The following is a 22661-nucleotide window of genomic DNA, read 5'->3' as shown; positions in this document are numbered from 1 at the left end:
CTGGCTTTTAGGATATCCACAATGAGTGAGAGAGATTTGCATGTGCTGCCTGCATGAGGGATACCCTGAAAACCTGATCTGTTAGTGGCCCTTGAGGATCAAGAATGAAAATCGAGGGGCTGGTGCATTTCAGGAAATGGAGAGATATATGGTTTATTTATTGATCTTTGCTCTGCTAAAAAAAAAAAAAAACAATCAGTTGTCTCCCATGATTAAACAACCTTAAACATTGTTTTCGCGTAACGTTCCCAACAGCAGAACTGTGAGGTGAGGAGTGGCCTAGTGGTTAGGGTGGTGGACTTTGGTCCTGGGGAACTGAGGAACTGAGTTCGATTCCCACGTCAGGCACAGGCAGCTCCTTGTGACTCTCTGGGCAAGTCACTTAACCCTCCATTGCCCCATGTAAGCCGCATTGAGCCTGCCATGAGTGGGAAAGCGCAGGGTACAAATGTAACAAAAATAAAATAGATACTATTGGAGATTCTACATGGAATGTTGCTATTCCACTAGCAACATTCCATGTACAAGGCTGCGCAGGCTTCTGTTTCTGTGAGTCTGACGTCCTGCACGTACGTGCAGGACGTCAGACTCACAGAAGCAGAAGCCTGCGCGGCCACATTGGTGATCTGCAAGGGCCGACTTCTACATGGAATGTTGCTAGTGGAATAGCAACATTCCATGTAGAATCTCAAATAGTAGCAACAGTGGAGGAGTGGCCTAGTGTGGTGGACTTTGGTCCTGGGGAACTGAGGAACTGAGTTCGATTCCCACTTCAGGCACAGGCAGCTCCTTGTGACTCTGGGCAAGTCACTTAACCCTCCATTGCCCCATGTAAGCCGCATTGAGCCTGCCATGAGTGGGAAAGCGCAGGGTACAAATGTAACAAAAATAAAATAGATACTATTGGAGATTCTACATGGAATGTTGCAACTATTGGAGATTCTACATGGAATGTTGCTATTCCACTAGCAACATTCCATGTAGAAGGCTGCACAGGCTTCTGTTTCTGTGAGTCTGACGTCCTGCACAGACGTCAGACTCACAGAATCAGAAGCCTGCGCGGCCACATTGGTGATCTGCAAGGGCCGACTTCAAATAGTAGCAACAGTGGAGGAGTGGCCTAGTGGTTAGGGTGGTGGACTTTGGTCCTGGGGAACTGAGGAACTGAGTTTGATTCCTGGCACAGGCTCTGGGCAAGTCACTTAACCCTCCATTGCCTGCCGCATTCAGCCTGCCATGAGTGGGAAAAAGTGCGGGGTACAAATGTAACAAAAACAAAAAAACAACTATCTTGTCTCTGTAATATTACTCTGTTTTTCCCCTGACAGCACACCGGTGTTCACCTTTGATCTAAATGCAGCCGTTGGAGATGTGGCTTGGGCTCCCTACTCCTCCACCGTGTTTGCCGCAGTTACCACTGATGGGAAGGTAAGAGATTGGAAGAGACGTTTCATTACAACCACACTCTCTGGTGTGATAAGGCATACGAAATGTCGGAGGCAGTGTCTCTTGTTATCTTTTGCTCTGTCAGAATCTTTGTCTCTTTGTTCAGTTCAGAAAGTGGGTACATAGGAAGCAAACACTTTTTGCTGAAGCTTTCTAATAAACTATCCTTATGGCAATTATTTTTTTTTTAAGTCTTCAGCATCTCTCGGAATTTCCTTTTTTTTTTTTTTTTTTTATCTTCATAATTTTTATTACTTTATATTAAACTTAAACAGAAATACACTGTTAAGTGAAAAACAGCCAATAAAGAAACATTTTTACATTAATCCATTCACAATTACAGTTCAGTGGCTTCCTTAGACCTCAAAATTTGGGGGGTTAGAATACGTGGAGTACTTCTACATTATCAGTTTTTAATACATTTATATAAGAAAATATGACACCGTAATCTCAATCCTATTATTATCTCTATCGTTGTTTTGAGTCTAAGAACAACTTAAGCTGATCTGGAACATAAAAAACATATTTAGTACTGTTAAACCTCACAATACATTTACATGGATAGGCTAACAGAAAAGAGCCTCCCAGTTCCGTTATTTTTGACCGCATTGAAAGAAACTGCTTTCGCTTTTGTTGTGTCACTTTTGTTACATCTGGATATAACCATATTTTTTCTCCACCGAAATTGTGGTCTGTTGTTTTAAAGTAAAGTCTCATTACTGCATTTAAATCCTGTTGGAAAAGAAAAGTTACCAACAAAGTCGCTCTTTCAGTGGCAGTTTCTATTGTCTGTTCCAGAATCGCTGTTATATTTCCCACATCCAACTCATGTCCAGATTGAACCTTTATTATTTCATCCTTCTTTCTTGTATTAGGTATAAAGTAAATTTTTTCTAATGGAGGAATCGCTTCTTGAGGATATTTTAAGTTCTCTTTAAGAAATCTTGCAAATAAATCTTGGGGAGAAACCCCATATAATTTAGGAAAATTAAGCAAGCGCAGGTTCAATCTTCTATTATAATTTTCAATATTTTCAAGTTTTCTCCTAATATCTACATTATCTTTTATTACTGCAACTTTAAATTCATTAGTTTGTTCCACTTCCTTTTGCAAACTCTCAATTTTCTGAGAAAAATCTTGATTAGTTGTCTCAACAGAATCTTTCAATTCTTGAATCTTATTTCCTAGGATTTTTACCTCTCCAGATGAATTTAAGAGGGTTTTCTCCATCTCTAACAGTTTCAGCCATATTGTCCCCAGGCTAACCTCCGTTTCTTTCCCAGCGGATTTGGCTGTTAGTATTGAGTCAGTCACCCCACTAGGACCGCCAGCTTCCACACTTCCGGTGTTCGTTGGTTTCTCCTGCTGACTCACTACAACCGCTGGGCTTGGAGGGATCTTCGAGAACGGCGGGGGGGAAAGACTCGGAATTTCCTTTAAGAAATGAATATTCTGTAGTTTTCGTTTAAAAGGTCACATCTGCAAATCTGCAAAATAACTTTCTGGTTGGATTAGGTCCTTCAAATCCACTTGTCTTGTCACATTAGCTTCTCTAGAGATGCTGCACATCACCTTATGAACGGAGTAAACTCTGTTAAACTTTATAATTCGTCAAGGAATTGAGACTGTGAATCAATTTCCGGATGGTTTACTAAACTGTGTTTGTATCAAGGGAAATAACCAGTGATGGCCAGAAGCCTAAAGCTGAAACTGTTTGGGCTGTGAAAAGTCTAGGATTCTGTACTGTTTTTAGTATTTATTTATCTATTCCTTTGGAGTTTTGAAGACCTTCACCCAAGGTGGCGTACAGCAAGAATAAGGTGAACATAGGCAACAGACAGTTACAACATTAAACCTGTTCAAATGACAATACACATCCCCCCTAATTCTATAAAAGTCGCCAAAATGTGTGTGCGCAAATTTGAGCATGCGCCTGGTTTAATTGAATAATGAGATCATTAGCGCCAATGACTGGCTTTTCAACAAGCAATTATTGGCACTAGCCTAGTGTGGCATAGTATGCTGCTTAATATTCAGATGCCCAGCAAAGTATTTTTAATAATTGCATATCATTTAACACCTAGGGGCCTTTTTACTAAGGTGCGCTAAAGGATTTAGCAAGATAGATGCCACGCAACTCACTGTATACCTATGGGCTGCAGGGCACTTACCGGGCACTACATCTGTTAGTGCACCTTAGTAAAAGGACCCCTAGATGTTAAATGCTATGTAATTATTAAATATGTGTTTAGATATGCTCCTTAAAAAAACTGCAAACTGCCCAGAATACAGCAGCTAGGCTCATTTTTGGTAAATCGAAATTCGACAGTTCAAGAACACTGCGTGAGAAGCTGCACTGACTCCCTATGAAGGACCGAATCACTTTTAAAATTTGCACTCTGGTGCACAAAATCATCCACGGTGACGCCCCTGCTTATATGGACACCCTAATCAACCTGCCGCCTAAGAACTCCCACAAATCAGCTCGTTCTTACTTAAATCTCCATTATCCAGTATTTTGTGGCCTCAAGTATAAGACCATCTACGCATCCACCTTCTCCTATATTAGCGCTCAATTGTGGAATGGGCTGCCTGAAACTTACTCCTGATCACCCGACCTTCAAGAAGCACCTCAAGACCTTTCTTTTTGGAAAAGCTCATGCTCCAAACTCGCCTGGCATCTGTTACTTACTACTACTACTACGTAACATTTCTAGAGCGCTACTAGGGTTACGCAGCGCTGTACAAAATACACAAAGAAGGACGGTCCCTGCTCAAAGGAGCTTACAATCTAAAGAACGAAATGTCAAGTTGGGGCAGTCAAGATTTCTTGGGTAGAGGTGTAGAGGTTAAGTGCCGAAGGCGACATTGAAGAGGTGGGCTTTAAGCAGGGATTTGAAGATGGGCAGGGAGGGGGCCTGGCGTATGGGCTCGGGGAGTTTGTTCCACGCTTGGGGTGAGGGAAGGCAGAAAGGGTGGAGCCTGGAGTTGGCGGTGGTGGAGAAGGGTACTGAAAGGAGGGATTTGTCTTGAGAGCGGAGGTTACAGGTAGGAACGTAAGGGGAGATGAGGGTTGAGAGGTAAGGAGGGGCTGCAGATCGAGTACATTTGTAATTTAGTAGCAGAAAGCTTGAATTGAATGCGGTACCTGATCGGAAGCCAGTGAAGTGACTTGAGGAGAGGGGTGATATGAGTGTATCGGTTCAGGCGGAAGATAAGATGTGCAGCAGAGTTCTGAACGGACTGAAGGGGGGATAGGTGGCTAAGTGAGAGACCAGTGAGGAGTAGGTTGCAGTAGTCAAGGCGAGAGATAACGAGAGAGTGGATGAGAGTTTGGGTGGTGTGCTCAGAGAGGAAAGGCCGGATTTTGCTAATGTTATAGAGGAAGAAGCGATAGGTCTTGCCTATCTGCTGGATATGCGCAGAGAAGGAGAGGGAGGAGTCGAAGATGACACCGAGGTTGCGGGCAGATGAGATGGGGACGATGAGGGTGTTATCAACCGAAATAGAGAGAGGAGGTAGAGGAGAAGTGGGTTTGGGTTGTAATTTCTGAATTACAACTGTCGTAGTGACATGCTGCTCATCGCTACTCTTTCCCCTTTTCCCTCCTTAGCTATTACCCTCTCTCTCTTACCCTCTTATGACATTGTATGTTTGTTTGCTGAATTGTTGTATGCTTTTGTAGACTGTTGTACGCCATATCGGGCCTGCCCATGGGTGGGAATATTGTGGGATATAAATGTTATAAATAATAATAATAAAAGAAGCCCTTAGAGTTTTTTAATGTTTTTCTTTCGTTTGTGATCATTTCATTTCTGGCTATCAAATCTTAGATAGTTTCTATGAAATTGCAGCATGTGAAAAAAGCGGCAGAGCTCTCCAGAAATGAGTGATATTTCTTGAACCTCAGTGATTTTGGATTCAAGTTTTACTCTTTTATTTTTTATCAATTTTCAAAGAAAAAGAAGAAAATGTTTTTATATGCAAGCACTGATCACAAAAATATAATTCAGAAAAAAATAACAAAAAGGAATCTGATTACCATAATATCTGGGCATACAGTGGGGTCCACGTTATATATTTATTAAGCATCATATTTTGCAAATGTGAAATAGCTAATGTAAAACTGCATGGCTAAATAAGCAAGTAATTTTACGCAATCTTTATGTATCGTTTGGGTGGAATTATAAGAAAGTTGGGTATATAGGACAGTTTTCTAAAACCTTGTCTGCATTTAAAGCCTTTATTTGCATCCAAGTATGTCTGAACAAGATGTCACGTACTACATTTAGATGTACCCAGGGGCATAGATTGGGCCAAGCAGAGTTATGATGTATGTCCATATTTTATAAAACACACGTGTAGACTACATGCACTGATTTATGCCAACTTCAGAGCAAGTGTAAATGTGTATGTTGGCAATTGTATGCTACAGGGACTGGTTCTGGGCTCAGAAAGGGTCATTTTATAGCAGGTATATTCCAAAGTTCCTATCTGACCACTGGAATTCTGACATATTCCAAACGAGACAAGTTTTACCATAAATGCAGCACCTTGTAGAATGAATAATCTCTTCAAAAATGTATTTTGTGTTTCCTATGGAGCAGTGTTCGTAACGTGATTTAGTATTCTAGCTAGATTATCAGTCCCGTTATAGGTAGAATGAAGAAATCAGAACTGAGATGTGCAGGTATTTCAGAAAAGGAGCAGCTAAAATAGGCTTTTTTAGAAGTGCACATGCAGGCACCAGTTACATTCAACAGGAGCAACCATTTTACAGCTGTCAAACATCCAAAACAGGGGTACTCAAGGGGGTCCACAGGCCTGTTAGGTTTTCAGGCTATCCCTAATGATTATGCATGCCTGTCACCTCCATTATATGCAAATCTCTCTCGTGCATATTCATTAGCGATATTCCGACTGGCCTGTGGAACCCCCTTGAGTACCCCTTATCTAAAACATCAATAGAGGCGACTAGGCAATATATGCTTCTAAATGTTGGCACTTGGTATGTCAGAATCTAGGGGGTCGGTGTGGGTGAATTGTTGGAGGGATCTGCTTTTGGCGGGTTGGATGGCCAGCGCTCCCCCTGTGGGAGCTGTGTCTGTTGCGGGCATGCGGGTGCGGCGGGCTGGGTTGGCGTCCCAGGATCTGGCAGGCAATTTTGCTTGCGGGCCGGTGCGGTGGTGGGAGAGTGGTTTGTTGCATGGTGTGCCCATGTTCGCTCTGTTGCATTGGGCGCGCCGGGGGGAGAACTCGGGCGTGGGCTGACTGGGCATGGTAGTGACTTGGGAATCCGGGGGAGGGAGGCACCGCTGGTCAGCCGGAGGCGTGCTGTGGAGGGCTTGGGGTGTGTGGTGTTGGTGCGGGTGGCTCCTCCCGTGTGGAGAGGAGATGTGGGTGTTCAATTGTTTGCTGTGGAGCGGCGCTGTGTCTTTGGGCGGAGTGCGGTGGCCCCTGTGGGCCTTGGCCTTGGGGTGGAGTGGCTGTTGAGTCACGCTGTCTTCTTGAGGGGTGGGGCCTGTTGGGCTATTTAAGTCCTGTCTGGTAGGGTTCCGGTGTTGCGCGCGGGGGCGGCGCTCCGTGCGCCGGTCCTGGATGGCAGTCTCGGTGCTGGGCAACCAGTGGTTTGTTCAGTGGATGTTAGAATTGTATGTGGGTTGGGTGTTACATAGTATAATGTTGTTGGTCAGTAACCTCTTCCTTTCAACTGATCGTTACCGGAGTCTCTCTGCCTGAGAGTGGTTTCCAGCGCTGCCTCTCTTCTACTGCTGTTTCCGTGTTTCGGAGGAGGAGCCCCATCTTGACGCTGGTCAGCTGTTATTTGCCAGCAACCTCCCTCCTGTCAGCTGATCGCTGTTGCAGTTTCGGCGCCTGGGGACTGAGGAGAGCGATCCAGCAGGCCGGTCATTGCTGAGCGGGTGCCATGGCGTGCGATTGGGCCGTTGGTAAAGTGGAGCTGCCAGGCTACGTGTGCTGGAGCATACCAGAGTTGCAGGCCCAGCTGGCGGAGATCGCGGCCCAGTGCTCTCCATCTTCATCTTCATCCTCGGCACTGCAGGTTCAACGCGATGCCAATCTGCAAGGTGAATGTTTGACGCCGCTCAATCAGCACTTCCCTGGCGCCTTTGTGTCCCGATTCTTCACCAGCCTTTCCAATGTCTCCCGCAGGCTGCGGTCGTCACCCACACTGCTTGTCTCAGGCATCTGTCACTACCTTCTCGGCTTTGCTGTCCTGTTCGCCTGCCTTAATGAGTCTCAGCGAGTCAAGACCTGATTTTGGACTTTTCCTTCCTTCCTCCTCTTTCTTGCTTTCATTTCAATGCCTACTTATTTATTTGTTTTAAGATTGTATTTATATTCCCTTCCTTCCTTCCTCTCTCTGTTCCTTCTACCCTCTCAATTCTCATTGTAATTATTTCATTAGTTCATTGTAAGCCACTTTGGGGCTGCTAAAATGCGGCAAAAGGCGGGGTATAAATGACCTAAATAAATAAATGTATGTGTACCATTGTGGAAACCTATGCTTCTAAATGCTCCAAGTTAAGTAAAGAGCCCACAATTATTCATCACAGTCGAACGTGTGTGTGTGTGGGGGGGGGGGGGGGGGGGGGGGAACAATAGAAGATTAAGAGGGCACTGCCCAAAATGAGCACTTTTGCAAAACCTCTACATACGAGGTAACAGCTGTAAATCCCAATGTTAACCATCAACATGTTTTCCCCTTCTGAAAAAGGGAATACGTGTATAATTTTTGGATCCTGCCTTTGTCCCAGCCAAACCCCGCCACCTTGCCATTAGGCACTTATTGTAGATCTACCTATGTAAATCCTGGCTTTCTAAAATTGCACTCAACATTTATTCAGTAGACACATGCAAATGTTAATGTGTAATTGCAAATGCAAATGAGGTTTCTAAAGTAAAGGCCGGTGTGTCAGTATCAACACAGTGATTTTGATCTCCAGTTCATTTTCAGCCTATCAAGCCCCATAATCAAAATCTGGTTCTAGTTTCCAAACAGCCTTATACAGCTTGGAGATTGAAATTCTTTCTCCTTGTTCATTTTTAGATAGGATGTCTACTTGGTTCACCTTATGTGGGTTTGGGATATAGGTCTATCCTGGAAATATGCAAACAAATCTTTTCTGGACAAGCTCATATACAGGACTGTTCTGCAATTGTGATGTTTTTCTGATCCCTTTCCCTCCCCAATTTGGGAACCACCAGCCCGGGGTAGCAAGGCTTGCCCCGGGCCTCCCCCACCAGCAGCTGCGGCCTGCTGTGCCAAAATTACAGTTTCTAACACGTTCAGCAAATCATTATTAAACAGGTCATTTCCAATTTCGGATAGGTGGGTCCCATCCCTCCAAAAAAAAAAACCTTGGCACATCTCTTCAGCCCAATCGTGTGTCACCTGTGTCCAGCTTTCCCTAAATGAGTACACAGCTGTGGAATGCACTGCCACTTAACCTAAAATCAATTTACGATCTAATTAACTTTCGTAAATCTCTGAAGACCTATCTCTTCAACAAGGCATACCACAACGATCAATAATTGCAATCGTAACATATCGCCTCTTTACCTTATATTCTGAATTGATTTCTTCCAAGATCTGTTTGCTTAATTGTTTAATTCTATTATGTCATCTATGTTCTCAATGTAACACCAATTGTTATCTTTCACTCTGGAATGGCGACTGCCATAGCGGAGCACTGTAAGCCACATTGAGCCTGCAAGTAGGTGGGAAAATGTGGGATACAAATGCAACAAATAAAATAAATAAAAACTGTGGTTTGAAATCAAGGGTTAAAGTCCATATTTCCATGTAATGGGAGAAAAATAGGAAACAGAGTCTCTGCAACAATGTTGGAACCTTAGAAACCTAGAAAATGATGGCAGAAAAAGACCAAATGACCTGTCTATACCAACTACTAAGCTCTACAATTCCTTCCTCTCCCTTTGAGATCTTCTATGCGTGTTCTATGTTTTCTGAAATTCAGATACAGTTCTCGTTTCTACCACCTCAGCAGGGAGGCCGTTCTGTACATTCACCACCTCTTCCATAAAGAAATATTTTCTTAGGTTGTTCCTGACTATCCCCTTTCACCTCCATCCTGTGTCCCCTCATTGTATAACTTCCTGTGCATATATGCCACTGAGGTGTCATGCACTTATCTGCCAGAAGGCTGGTTCCCTCACAGGAAGTGAGCCCATATTTTTTATTGCCCTTTGTACTGTCACTAATCTTGAGCTGTCAATGCTTCTGCTCTGATTGTCTCCTGTTGTTTGCGTCTCTGCTAACTGGCCTCCTGCGCCTGTATAACCCTGGAACTCCACGCTTATTCTTGTGTTACAAGTTAAAAAAAAAAAAAAAGGCAAGCACTAAATCCAAAATGCCACCCCATCCCTACTAAAGGTTTCTCTACCATAGCAGTCCCCATTTCTGTTCTCACATGAAAGGGGGCTAACCCCTGACAGTGGCCTCTCAAAGTAATAAAGGCTTTCCAGGCCTTCAAAGTAGCCTTCTCTTCTGCCCGTTTTGTCACATCCCAACTCCCATTTCTTTTTATTGTAGAGGTAAACTGCTCTGGCATAATGTATTAAGAGCAGTATATCAAGATTCAATAAACCATAAGCATAGGAGCCAACTTTTCAAAATGATTGGGGGTGCTTAATTTTTTTTTTTACAGGTGGTGCATTTCTCCCTCTCCCCTCGCCTCTCCCCCCTCTCCCCCTCCCCTTGCCCCCTCTCCTCAGAGTTCCACGTCCCTCCTCAGAGTTCCAGCTCCCCCTCTCCTCAGAGTTCGAGGCCCCCCTCCTCAGAGTTCAAGACCTCCCTCCCTCTCCTCAGTTCCAGCCCCCCTCCTTCCTCAGAGTTCCAGACCCCCCTCCGAGTTCCAGACTCCCCTCCTTCCCTCCCTCCCTCCCTCCCTCCGAGTACCAGACCCCCCTCCCTCCCTCTGAGTTCCAAACACCCCCTCCCTCCCTCCGACTCGAGTTCCAGCCCGACCTCGTCTCCCACTCCCACAACAGTCCTTCACCTGCCCCTCGTCTTCCTGCATGCCGCCCATAACTTAAAAATCATCTTACCGGGGTCCTGGCAGCAGCAGTAATGAAAGGCGAGCACGAGCAGGCTCGGCGAGTCGGCGCTATGTTCAGCCTGCCTTCCCTTCTCGTTGCTCTCAGCTCTGCCTCTGGTCCCGCCCTTGCGGAAACAGGAAATGAGGGCGGGACCAGAGGCAAAGCTGAGAGCAACGAGAAGGGAAGGCAGGCTGAACTTAGCGCCGACTCGCCGAGCCTGCTCATTCTCGCCTTTCAGTACTGCTGCCGCCGGGACCCCGGTAAGATGACTTTTAAGTTATGGGCGGCATGCAGGAAGGTGAGGGGCAGGAAAGGGACTGTTGTGGGAGTGGGAGAAGAGGTCGGGCAACGGGCTGGCTCCTGGGGAACTTCCAGTTCGGGCGGGGAAATATTGGGGGTGCTCGAGCACCCACAGCACCCATGGAGTCAGCACCAATGACCATAAGCCCAGTGGGATTTGACTGGGTGTTGCTAGACACCTCTTCTCTCAGCCAACCTTCTAATACTTCCCCAGATCTGGAGAAACTTTTTTTTTTTTCGCATTGGTTCTGTGTAACTCATGACCACATTTAAATGCATTCTCTTTCGTTCACCAGTAAAGATGGTTTAAATAAATAAACATGGCCTGCCCTGAGACCATTAGAGCACTAGGCACACACTAACATATGCGCTAACCCAGTGCTAACCCCCTTTTATCTCCGGCATTATTTTTGAGCATCAACCCCCCCCCCCCTCAGGTAGTCAGCATCTCATATATTTCAGTGGATTCTCCTCTCTATCTCCCTCTCACTAGGATGGGTTGGCAGAGCTTTTGCTGTATCTAAATTTAATTTAAGACCTGAAAGAGTGCCAAACAAGGATAATGGAGCACCTGGATTAGTGAGATAGGCAAATATATTGTCCTTAAATGCCCTGATTTTAAAATTCAGTCTCCTCACTGCCCACTCCTGCAAGTAGCTCATTTTTCTGGGTTTTAGACAGCAGCGGCTCAAGAGACAGAAGAAAGAGCAGCCTGGTTTTATACTTTGCTGCAGCTGGAAGTCTCCCATCCTTAGAGCCCAGTTCAAACTTCATTGTGAAGCAGGCAGAGGAAGCACAGAAGAAAAAGTAGTGCTGTTCTCCTACTGCTGACATGAGCGGATCGGGAGATTATTGTACTGGTTAGAGCAGGTAGGTCAGAGAAAAACCACACTGGAGTGTGGAGGTGCACTTGATCCCCACAGGACAAAAGGGAGAAAACAGAGAAGGGGTGGGGAAAATACACAATCCTTCCTTTTTTGGATGTGCAAACATTCTCAAGATTTTTGCATCGCCACTCGCTCGCTCTTAAGGAGGAACTGTGCATTCCCTTATGCTATTATCTTCCTGAGTGTTATCCATCTAACCATTGAATACTCCTTTGGAAGGAAGGATTGTGTATTCCTTAGTGTTTTTTTCCCAGTGTGCCAATCACCTTAAAAACTGAAACACTTCCGGAAGACTCCTGAGGAAGATGCTAAGGCTGTGTTGAGTCACCTATTCACAATAAATATCATTGTTTTAACTAATCCATACGTTTCCCCCATTGTTTGAATAGAGCCTATTTTCCCCACCCCTTCTCTGTTTTCTCCCTTTTAGAACAGGTAGGTTTCATTTCTAGTTCTTGGCACGAGGTTGTACTCCATGCTGCTATGGGGGTGGGTGTGAGGGAGAGAGACCTGCATGGAAATGTGTGCCTGGGGTGTGTGTGGGGGGGGGGGGGGGGTTGGTTGAGGGGAAATATCTGGCAAGGGAAGACCTGAGAGGAAATGTGTGGCGGGGGGGGGGGGGGGGGGGGTGACCCAGTGGCATAGCCACAGGTGGGCCTGGGTGGGCCGGGGCCCACCCACTTAGGGCTCAGGCCCGCCCAACAGTAGCACACATTTAGCGGTAGCTGGTGGGGATCCCAAGTTGGGCCAGCTCAAGATTTCCCCGTGATAGTAACAAAAACGCTACTCTCCACAATAACGGCACCTGCGCATGCTCAGTTTTCAGTGCATGCCTGCTGCAGACTGCCAAGATGGAAAGAAGCGTTTTCTCACCAGCTGAGATATTTTTTGGGTGGTGGTTGGGGGGGTGGGGGGGAGAACACTTGGTGCCCACCCACTTCTTGCCTAGGCCCACCCAAAATCTGTTGTCTGGCTACGCCCCTGGGGTGACCTGAGAGGAAATATCTGACAAGGGGAAGACCTGAGAGCCTGAGAAGAAATGTGTGGCAGGGGGGCATCTTGAGAAATTGCATGGACACTAAGGGCTCCGTGAACCGAAAAAGTTTGGAAACCATTGATATAAAATACTAGCACATGCGTAACTGTACATTTACCAGTGAAAATGCCAGCAGGGGCTCTAAGCACTATTCTACAGCAGGGTGTGTAACTCATACAGAGGTCGATGCTCAAAGGCTCACGATAGAATCTTAAAATCAGCGCCAAAAAAGTGCCACAGCATGCTCAAGAGTGGCCTAGTGGTTAGGGTGGTGGACTTTGGTCCTGGGGAACTGAGTTTGATTCCCACTTCAGGCACAGGCAGCTCCTTGTGACTCTGGGCAAGTCACTTAACCCTCCATTGCCCCATGTAAGCCACATTGAGCCTGCCATGAGTGGGAAAGCAAAAAAAAAAAAAAAAAATTACTGCTTTGCTAAAATCACGCTAGTAATCAGCCATCTAGTAGAAAATGTCAACTTTCTTGTCAGTGCCTGGCATGCATCGGTCCCTTATCCTCAACCCGACACATCTTCCAGCCCCCCCCCCCCCCCCCAAAGCATATCCCTGGTGTCTAGTGGCACTCACCCCATCCTCTCCCCCAAATAAAAAAAGAATTGCCTTGTTGGTCAAGTGGCCTCCTTCCTCTCCCCTCCTCCCCATTGCACTGTTGTAGTTTGCCTTGGTGGTCTAGTGGAAGCCCACCTTCTACCTTATATGGAAGATAAGCCCCACCCAGTGCATCCCAGGATCCACCACAAAGGGGTGCCACCATTTTCAAAATAACTGCACGTGAAGGTGGAAGCAGCGTATATTTTTTTATATTCGGGGAAGGGGGACCAGGTCAGGCTCAATTAAGCTTGGGGGTGGGAGGGCAGGAAGCAGTCCGGGGCAGGGTGGTTGGATTGGACGGAGAGAAGGGGTGCCACTAGACTCTCAACCAACGCTTCTATGCTGCATGAAGTTTCCTGCGCTAAAAGCACATGAGAAACCTTTTTCATTTTTAGCATGGCTGTGACGTGGATAATGACCGTGTTAACATGCATTTAAATGCATGTTAAAGTGCTCTGTTCTAATGGTTTCAGCACCTACGCTGAAACCATTGGAGCATTCGATGCATAATAACATGCACACAAACCCGATATTAAACTCATGTTAACACTGGCAGTAGCTTTTAGCTTGGCCCCGTAGCATATAAATGCAATAGCGGAGAGGCATATGTATAGTAGGGGCATGGGCAGGGCTCTCTCTTACATTTGTAAGTTACACGCATCCTTGCCACATTTTCATGGCCACAGTTATGCCAGGTCTAAGGCGCTCCGATAGTGGGTTATGCAAGTCAAACATATAAACGGCGAGTGACCGTACTCACTCGCAAATGCGCAGTAGAGACCTTCTCTGCCCCGCCCCCGCATCAATACGTGATGACGGGGGGGGGGGGGTGGAACACAGAGGGTCTGTACTGCGCATTTCTGAGGGAGGGACACCGCCGTCTAACGCTCCCCCCACCCGAGTCGCCGCCGCCACCCACCTTCTACCCGGTCGTGCCCTTGCTCCACTATTGAAACAGCGAAGGTCCGGGAACGCAGCACTGAGCTCTGCTGAGCTGCCGACATCGCCCTTCCTTCTTCTTCTCTGCCTCTGTCCCGGCGCCCTCGACGACGTTACGTCACACGAGGGCGGGACAGGCAGAGAAGAAGAACGAAGGCCGACGTCGGCAGCTCAGCAGAGCTCAGTGCTGCGTTCCCGGACCCTCGCTGTTTCACTAGCGGAGCGAGGGCCCGGCCTGGTGGAAGGTGGGTGGTGATGGCTCGGTGGGGGGGGGGTGCGAATTCGGAGGGGGAGGGGCAGCGGTGAACTTGGCGGCAGGGGCGGGCCTTTCAACCCCCCCTTCCTATAATAGCCCGTTTTTACGGGCTCAAAGGCTAGTATTCTATATCGGAATCAGGGCGTCCAGATGCCATTAAAGAATAAGCTCCTATTGCACATCCTCCGTTGTAGAACTGCCCCCTAGGAATCTGCTCACTGCAACAGTAGTTCTTATCTCAACACTTCTACCAGGGGTTTTACTTCAGCAGTAATGAACCAAGCTTACTGTTAATACTTCAACAATATTAGGCATTTGAGGGGTGGGGGTGGGGAACAGGAGGTTTAGATTTCAGCACGCAAGGCAGCCATTCCCCTATATTCTCTCTGCCCCCAGGACCACCTCCAGAGTTCATAGATAAACGTATGGGTATTTTTTTTTTTTTGTTACATTTGTATCTTGCGCTTTCCCACTCATGGCAGGCTCAATGCAGCTTACATGGGGCAATGGAGGGTTAAGTGACTTGCCCAGAGTCACAAGGAGCTGCCTGTGCCTGAAGTGAGAATCGAACTCAGTTCCCCAGGACCAGAGTCCACCACCCTAACCACTAGGCCACTCCTCCACTGTTGCTACTTTTTGAGATTCTACATGGAATGTTGCTATTCCACTAGCAACATTCCATGTAGAAGTCGGCCCTTGCAGATCACCAATGTGGCCGCGCAGGCTTCTGCTTCTGTGAGTCAGACTCACAGAAACAGAAGCCTGCGCAGCCTTCTACATGGAATGTTGTTAGTGGAATAGCAACATTCCATGTAGAATCTCCAATAGTATCTATTTTATTTTTGTTACATTTGTACCCTGCGCTTTCCCACTCATGGCAGGCTCAATGCGGCTTACATAGGGCAATGGAGGGTTAAGTGACTTGCCCAGAGTCACAAGGAGCTGCCTGTGCCCAGAGTGGGAATCAAACTCACTTCCTCAGTTCCCCAGGACCAAAGTCCACCACCCTAACCACTAGGCCACTCCTCCATGTATGTATGTCTATATATTGGCAATCTTGTATCTGCCAATAGGCTGGGCAATACTCAACCACCATTTATATAGATAAAATGTGCTTTTCCTCCCATTGAAAGGGCTTTGAATATTACCCTGTATTTATAAGTCAGTGTCGAATGTCAGTGAGTCTTAACCAGAGACTGCTTAGGGAAGCAGACCAGTACACTGACTGACTACTAGACTAAACCTTCAGCAAAGGTAAAGCTGTGGTACCAAAGGGAATGTGCCTGATGCCATGGCCGATAGCTAAGCTCCCTGAACTAAAAAATATTTTACTGAAAAAAAGCCTTTTGTATTTTTTTTTTAAAGACTGTAATCCAAGAGGTGATCTAATGTTAGAAGACTGATTTGTTCTTGGTCCTCTCTACTTAACTTTGATTGTTAGACTAAACGGGAAAATGGTGTGACCTTTTAAAGGTTGAGACAGCAGGAAGCCCTTGAGTGCTTTGTCGCTATTCAGCAAGTTCACCTTCTGACTGTAATCCTGAATTGATGTGGAAAATCAATGAAGCCAGAACAGAAGTGCATGTTTAAAAACAAGACTTATTTGTGCTTTTTGTCTCTCTCCCAAGTCCTTCGTGGCTGTTGTACAATAATGGTATGCCGTGCTTAACAAATATAATAACCTTAAGATCCCAAATCCATTGAAAAAAAAAACTCATACAGGTGCTTTCTAGAAGTTGATGTCCACAATTCATCAGGAATTAACCAATATTCCTGTCTTTCAAAAATTGATTTGGGGCCAGTCTAGTGACTCTTCACTCCCTTGTGGAGTACATGGGTTCAATACCCAAGTTAGGTTATCTGCTTCTTGGGTCAACTGGAGATGGAGATGGACCTCAGTGATTGTGCAATGGTGTCTTTGAGGGCCCACGATTGTGGAGTTCTAGAAGGACTCCTAATGTGTGGTCCCTGGTGGAAGCTAAATGAGTTGGGTGAGGATATAAATAAGGGAAATTTTTCTGGGTAGCAGATAACAATGTGTAGTTTTCAAACCTTGAATTTCCTCATAGTTACAGAACAATTTCAAATGCAAAAACTTTAATTTACAGATGCTCATCTAATAATTCAAGAAAGCAGAACATTCCTTCTCAAAGATCGCCATGAGATTCTAATGAAATTCTGCCATTGAATATCTACTGTGCATTGGGCGAAAGACCATCGGCCTTATTTTCGAAAGTGATGGGCGCCCATATTTCGACCCAAATCGGGAGATGGGCACCCATCTCGCAAAGGTGCCCAAATCTGTATAATCGAAACCCAATTTTGGGCGTCTTCAACTGCACTCCGTCGCGGGAACGAACAAAGTTGACGGGGGCGTGTCGGAGGCGTGGTGAAGGCGGGACTGGGGCGTGTTTTTTGGCCGAGGAGAGATGGGCGCCCTCGGCCGATAATCGAAAAAAGAAAGGTGTTTTTACCGCGAATTTGGGTCACTTTTTTTGGACCCTTTTTTTTCACGAACAAGTCCCTAAAAAGTGCCCTAAATGACCAGATGACCACCGGAGGGAATCGGGGATCACCACCCCTGACTCCCCCAGTGGTCACTAACCCCCCCCCCCCCTCACCACCAAAAAAAACCCAACTTTAACAACTTTTTTTCCAGCCTGTATGCCAGCCTCAAATGTCATACCCAGCTCCATCACAGCAGTATGCATGTCCCTGGAGCAGTTGTTAGTGGGTGCAGTGGACTTCACCCAGGTGGACCCAGGCCCACCCCCCCACCCCACCTGTTACACTTGTGATGGTAAATGGGAGCGCTCCAAACTGCCCCCAAAACCCACTGTACCCACATCTAGGTGCCCCCCTTCAGCCATAAGTGCTATGGTAATGGTGTAGAGTTGTGGGCAGTGGGTTTTGGGGGGATTTGGGGGGGCTCAGCACCCAAGGGAAGGGAGCTATGGACTTGGGAGGTATTTAACTTTTTTTTTTTACTTGTTACAAGTGCCCCCTAGGGTGCCCGGTTGGTGTCCTGGCATGTGAGGGGGACCAGTGCACTATACATCCTGGCCCCTCCCACAACCAAAGGGCTTGGATTTGTTCATTTTTGAGCTGGGCGCCTTCGGTTTCCATTATCATTGAAAAACGAAACCACCCAGCTCAACTCCGCACAAATCCGATGTATTTGCCCGGCACAAACCATATTATCAAAAAAAAAGGATGGACGCCCATTTTTTTCGAAAATACGGTCTGTCCCGCCCCTTCACGTACCCGTTCTCGGAGATAGACGACCATGGAGATGGGCGTTTGCATTCGGTTATGCCCCTCCATGTTGTCCTCAGTATATTAAGACACATGGCAGTTTCTTAACCTGTTCTGCCTCAGGCAAGCTTCAAATGAAGCCTCCTCAATGGTATTTAAAGTTCCAGTTGAGCCAACTGTGCCAACCATTATCCTCATGGACTCAGATAACATTTAGAGTAAAGCAAGCATTTTTGCTGATGGCAGATAGCTTCTAGTTTGTAAGAGGAGTACAGTTTCCACCTACTCCCTTATCAATTTGTCCTAACTACAGATGCAGCCACATCAGAATGGAGAGTTTAACTTGTACACCTATGCACACAGGGGGTATGGACAGCTCAGGAAAGGAAGTACCATTTGTATTTGTAGAATTTTGAACAATTTTCTATAGTTTGCGGACATTCCATCTGTGGCTAAGAGTACGGGTCATCCTGAACTACACCAACAAACAGATTGCCTGCTCTATTTCAGCAAGCAAGGTGGATCCAACTCGCTGGTGTTGCACAGGCCAACCGTGAAGATATGGAGCCTCACAATCACAATTGGATTACAGCTACAATCTGTACTGAGAGATCACAATCAATTATCAGACAAGCTAAGTCAAAGACTGGACATAGAGAAAATGATGACAGATATAGATTATATGGCCTATCAAGTCTACCCATCCATATCAACCACTAAGCTCTACAATCCATTCCTCTCCCATAGAGATCCTCTGTTCTTTCCCCATGCCTTCTTCAATTGTGATACAGTCCAAGTCTTCACCACTTCTACTGTATTTCTTAAACAGAGGCATGTACACTTTATTAGATCTTATCTTTTGAGCATCACTTTAGATTGTTAGTTCAATTACTGATCTTACCTCATATTGACTCTTGTAATGCTTTGTATTTGGGACTGTCTCTAAGGGTGATGCACTGACTTCAGAAATTGCAGAATACTTCTGCTAGATCGATTTTTAGAGCGAAGAAATATGAAAGAATTATGACATTACTGATCAGGTTACATTGGTGGCCAATTCAAACTCAAGTTTCTTTTAAAGCGTCTTGTATAATTTTTAACACGCTTCAATGTTTCAGCCCAGAGTATTTTTCACTCTATGTCTTTATTTGCATCTAAACAGTTACAGAGTTGACATGTATTTATTTATTTGTTACATTTGTATCCCACATTTTCCCACATATTTGCAAGCTCAATGTGGCTTACATAATACTGTGAAGGCATTCGCCAAGGCCGGTATGGGATAAGTACAAAATGTTGTAGTGGGATAGGGAAGATAAGATTCAGTCAAGTTGGGTTTGAGGTATAAGGGTTTGTTAATGTGCAATATGATCTTTGATAGTCAAGTGTTGACGGGGTTGTTTACTCAAAGTTTGTTTACTCATTGTTTACTCAAAGTTCCATCTAGTAGAGATATTCGATTTCATTTGGCTCTTCTTTCCAATTCCAAGCAACAAAGCTTTGGAATGCTTTCTCTTTATATCTGCGCTTTCGTTGGCCCTCAATTATTGGCGCTAATTGGCTCATTAACCAGTTTACTTGTGCATCTCAGGGTGTCGTGCAATTTTGCATATGGAAATCTGTGCGCCATTTATAGAATCCAGAGTAGAGAGGTGTGGTAGCCGTGTTAGTCCACTCTTAGAATCCAGAGGTATGTGATCGTCTACTCCAGGGCTCCTCAAATCCAGGGCTCAAGGTCCACAACCCAGCCTAGTTTTCAAGATATCCACAATGAGTATGTATTAGATCTATTGCGTGCAACGGAAGCAGTACATGCAAATAGATCTCATACATATTCATTGATATTCTCCCAAATCTGAGCTCAAACTTATAAACCAATCACACAGTTAATTATGCTATGTACCATATAGTGACCACTTTGTTGTTTGATATTTAATAAACATTTATTTCTCAAATACTTTTCTTGTTTAATATTTTTCTCAAATAGATATCATATACTGTACATCCTCACCATTCAAACATCATTCATACTTTTGCCACAATGTATCAAAACCACATTATCAAGGTATAAACAGTTTCCTTAATCAAATCTATCTTGCTAACATATTATCTGTAACTACCCATAATAGAAACTTCAGAAAGTTCAGATGGCATAAGAAATTGAATGTTAGACCTGTGTCAGTGATCTTTGCTGGATGAAAGTTAATTGAAAGTACGATTTGGCACAATTGGCACGCATTTTTCAAGGAAAGTTTCCTTTTACCTTGACTACGATATTAAGGATTCAGCTTGTAAGAACGGGACTGCAGTTGGATGTGGCTCAAGAAGACGTTCTAAGAGCACTATCGGTATAGGAGCGATAACACGCTGGAGACTGTGTGATTTATGTGGAACTTTGAAATTTTCTGAACTTTCTGAAGTGTCTATTATGGGTAGTTACAGATAATATGTTAGCAAGATAGATTTGATTAAGGAAACTGTTTATACCTTGATAATTTATTTATTTTATTTATTTGTTGCATTTGTATCCCACCTTATCCCACGGTAGAACGAGAGGACAGGAAATGAGATTGAAGGGGGGCAGACTCAAGAAAAATGTCAGGAAGTATTTTTTTCACGGAGAGAGTAGTGGATGCTTGGAATGCCCTCCCGCGGGAGGTGGTGGAAATGAAAACGGTAACGGAATTCAAACATGCGTGGGATAAGCGTAAAGGAATCCTGTGCAGACAGAATGGATCCTCAGGAGCTTAGTCGAGATCGGGATGCGGGGCTGGTGGTTGGGAGGCGGGGATAGTGCTGGGCAGACTTATACGGTCTGTGCCAGAGCCGGTGGTTGGGAGGCGGGGCTGGTGGTTGGGAGGCGGGGATAGTGCTGGGCATACTTATACGGTCTGTGCCCTGAAGAGCACAGGTACAAATCAAAGTAGGGTATACACAGGGGTGTGCTGGTAAATTTTTAACAATGGGTTCTCTCTCCGGGCATAGCCAGCCCTGCAATTTGGGGGGTCCAGGGGTGGACTGGTGGGGGCAATCTATGCCTCAGTTCTCCTCCCTCTTGCAGGCATGCTAGGCATACCTTTGCTGGCAGGGAGCCCAAGCCCCACCAGCCAATAAATGGACTGCCACCACTCCCCACTGCTTGTTTCTGGCTCTGAGCAGCACATTAGGACTTGACTCGCATGCATGAGAAGTCCCAGCCTGCTGCTGCTCAGAGCTGGAAACAAGGAGCGGGGAGTAGCAGTAGTCTATTTACTTGGTTTGCAGGGCTCAGCATCCCTGCCAGCAAAGTAAAAGAGAATTCAGGAGCATTTTGGAAGCCAGTTGTTAAAGTAGCCATGGGGGGGGGGGGCCTACTTTAACAACCGGCTCCTAAAATTCTTAAAAACAAACGGCTCTTGCGAGCCTGCGAGAACCCCCTCCAGCACACCACTGGGTATTCACAAAAAGTAGCACATATGAGTTGTCTTGTTGGGCAGACTGGATGGACCGTGCAGGTCTTTTTCTGCCGTCATCTACTATGTTACAATGTTACCTCTTTGCAGTGGCATAGGAAGGGGGGGGCGGTGGGGCGGTCCGCCCCGGGTGCACGCCGCTGGGGGGTGTCGGCGCCTCGCTGGTTCCTTGCTCTCTCTGCCCCAGAACAGGTTAGTTCCTGTTCCGGGGCAGAGCGAGCAGGGAACCAGCGAGGCGCCGACACCCCCCCAGCGGCGTGCTCTCGGCGGATTGGCCCGCCCACCCGCCCCTCACCGCCTTCCAGGTATGTTCTCGCGGGCGGGCGGGCAGGGGGGGTGTTGCGCTACGGAGGGGGGAGGGTGCGTCGCGCTGCACCCGGGGGGGGGGGGGGGTGCGCAGCGGCGACCCACCCCGGGTGTCAGCTGCCTTCGCGACGCCACTGCCTCTTTGCAGGCTCAAAGTGGCTTACAATACATCATGAGTAGTGGAAGAATGTTAGTAAATGAACATTTAGTATTGCAGGGTTTTGGTCGACATGATGATGATAAAACAAAGTCATAGTATACAGGCAGATATTAAGAGACAGTTCTGAATATAGGTGGGCGAGTTGTGCATATTCACATTGCTTGATCTTTGTGGTACGCTTTATTAAAGAGCTGGGTCTTCAGTAATGAGCGGAAGTTCGTTCTTTTGTAGATCGATTTCAAGCTGCGCGGCAGTGCGTTCCATAACTGTGTTTTTGATACATTGCGGCAAGTATTGTAAGTATGAATGATGTTTGAATGGTGAGGATGTACAGTATATGATATCTATTTGAGAAAAATATTAAACAAGTAAAGTATTTGAGAAATAAATGTTTATTAAATATCACACAACAAAGTGGTCGCTATTTGATGCATACATATTCATTGTAGAAATCCTGAAAACCAGACTAGGTTGTGGACCTTGAGGAATGGATTTGAGGAACCCTGGTCTACACTTTCACGAAACACTATTGCCTGGACTCACGTGGACTCATCTTCTAGTTTAGACTTTATGTTTAGCTAAACAGTGCTTTAAAAACATTTTACTCAGAAAAACCTATGGTCATTTCTCAGTTCTTCCAAAAAGGGCCGTCACAAGTTGCATAATAGTGAACATCTATGGCGACCTTCAGCTTGAGAATCAGCTGCTTGTCCACAGAGAAAGTAAAATTGCTTACCTGTAATGAGAGTTCTCCGAGGACAAGCAGGCTGCTTGTTCTCACGACTGGGTTGACGTCCGCGGCAGCCCCCACCAACCGGAAAAAAGCTTCGCGGGACGGTCGGCACGCAGGGCACGCCCACCGCGCATGCGCGGCCGTCTTCCCGCCCGTGCGCGACCGCTCCCGCCAGTTATTTTTTTCCCGCGACTGAGAGAG

At 46.0% G+C, this 22661-nt stretch overlaps 1 protein-coding gene across 2 annotated transcripts in view; it reads left to right on the top strand.

Annotated features, from left to right (window-relative positions):
• Nucleotides 1-22661, top strand: part of DNAI1 (dynein axonemal intermediate chain 1) — a 524712-nt gene that overhangs the window by 330346 nt on the left and 171705 nt on the right. For both annotated transcript variants that reach the window (XM_030192851.1, XM_030192850.1), the window contains one exon: nucleotides 1329-1428. In XM_030192851.1, coding sequence (XP_030048711.1) covers nucleotides 1329-1428 — 100 coding nt within the window. The remainder of the gene's footprint in view (nucleotides 1-1328; nucleotides 1429-22661) is intronic.

The sequence above is a fragment of the Microcaecilia unicolor genome, chromosome 2 (genome assembly GCF_901765095.1).
Source record: "Microcaecilia unicolor chromosome 2, aMicUni1.1, whole genome shotgun sequence".
Classification (NCBI taxonomy): Eukaryota; Metazoa; Chordata; class Amphibia; order Gymnophiona; family Siphonopidae; genus Microcaecilia; species Microcaecilia unicolor.
This window is presented reverse-complemented; position numbering and strand designations above follow the sequence as displayed.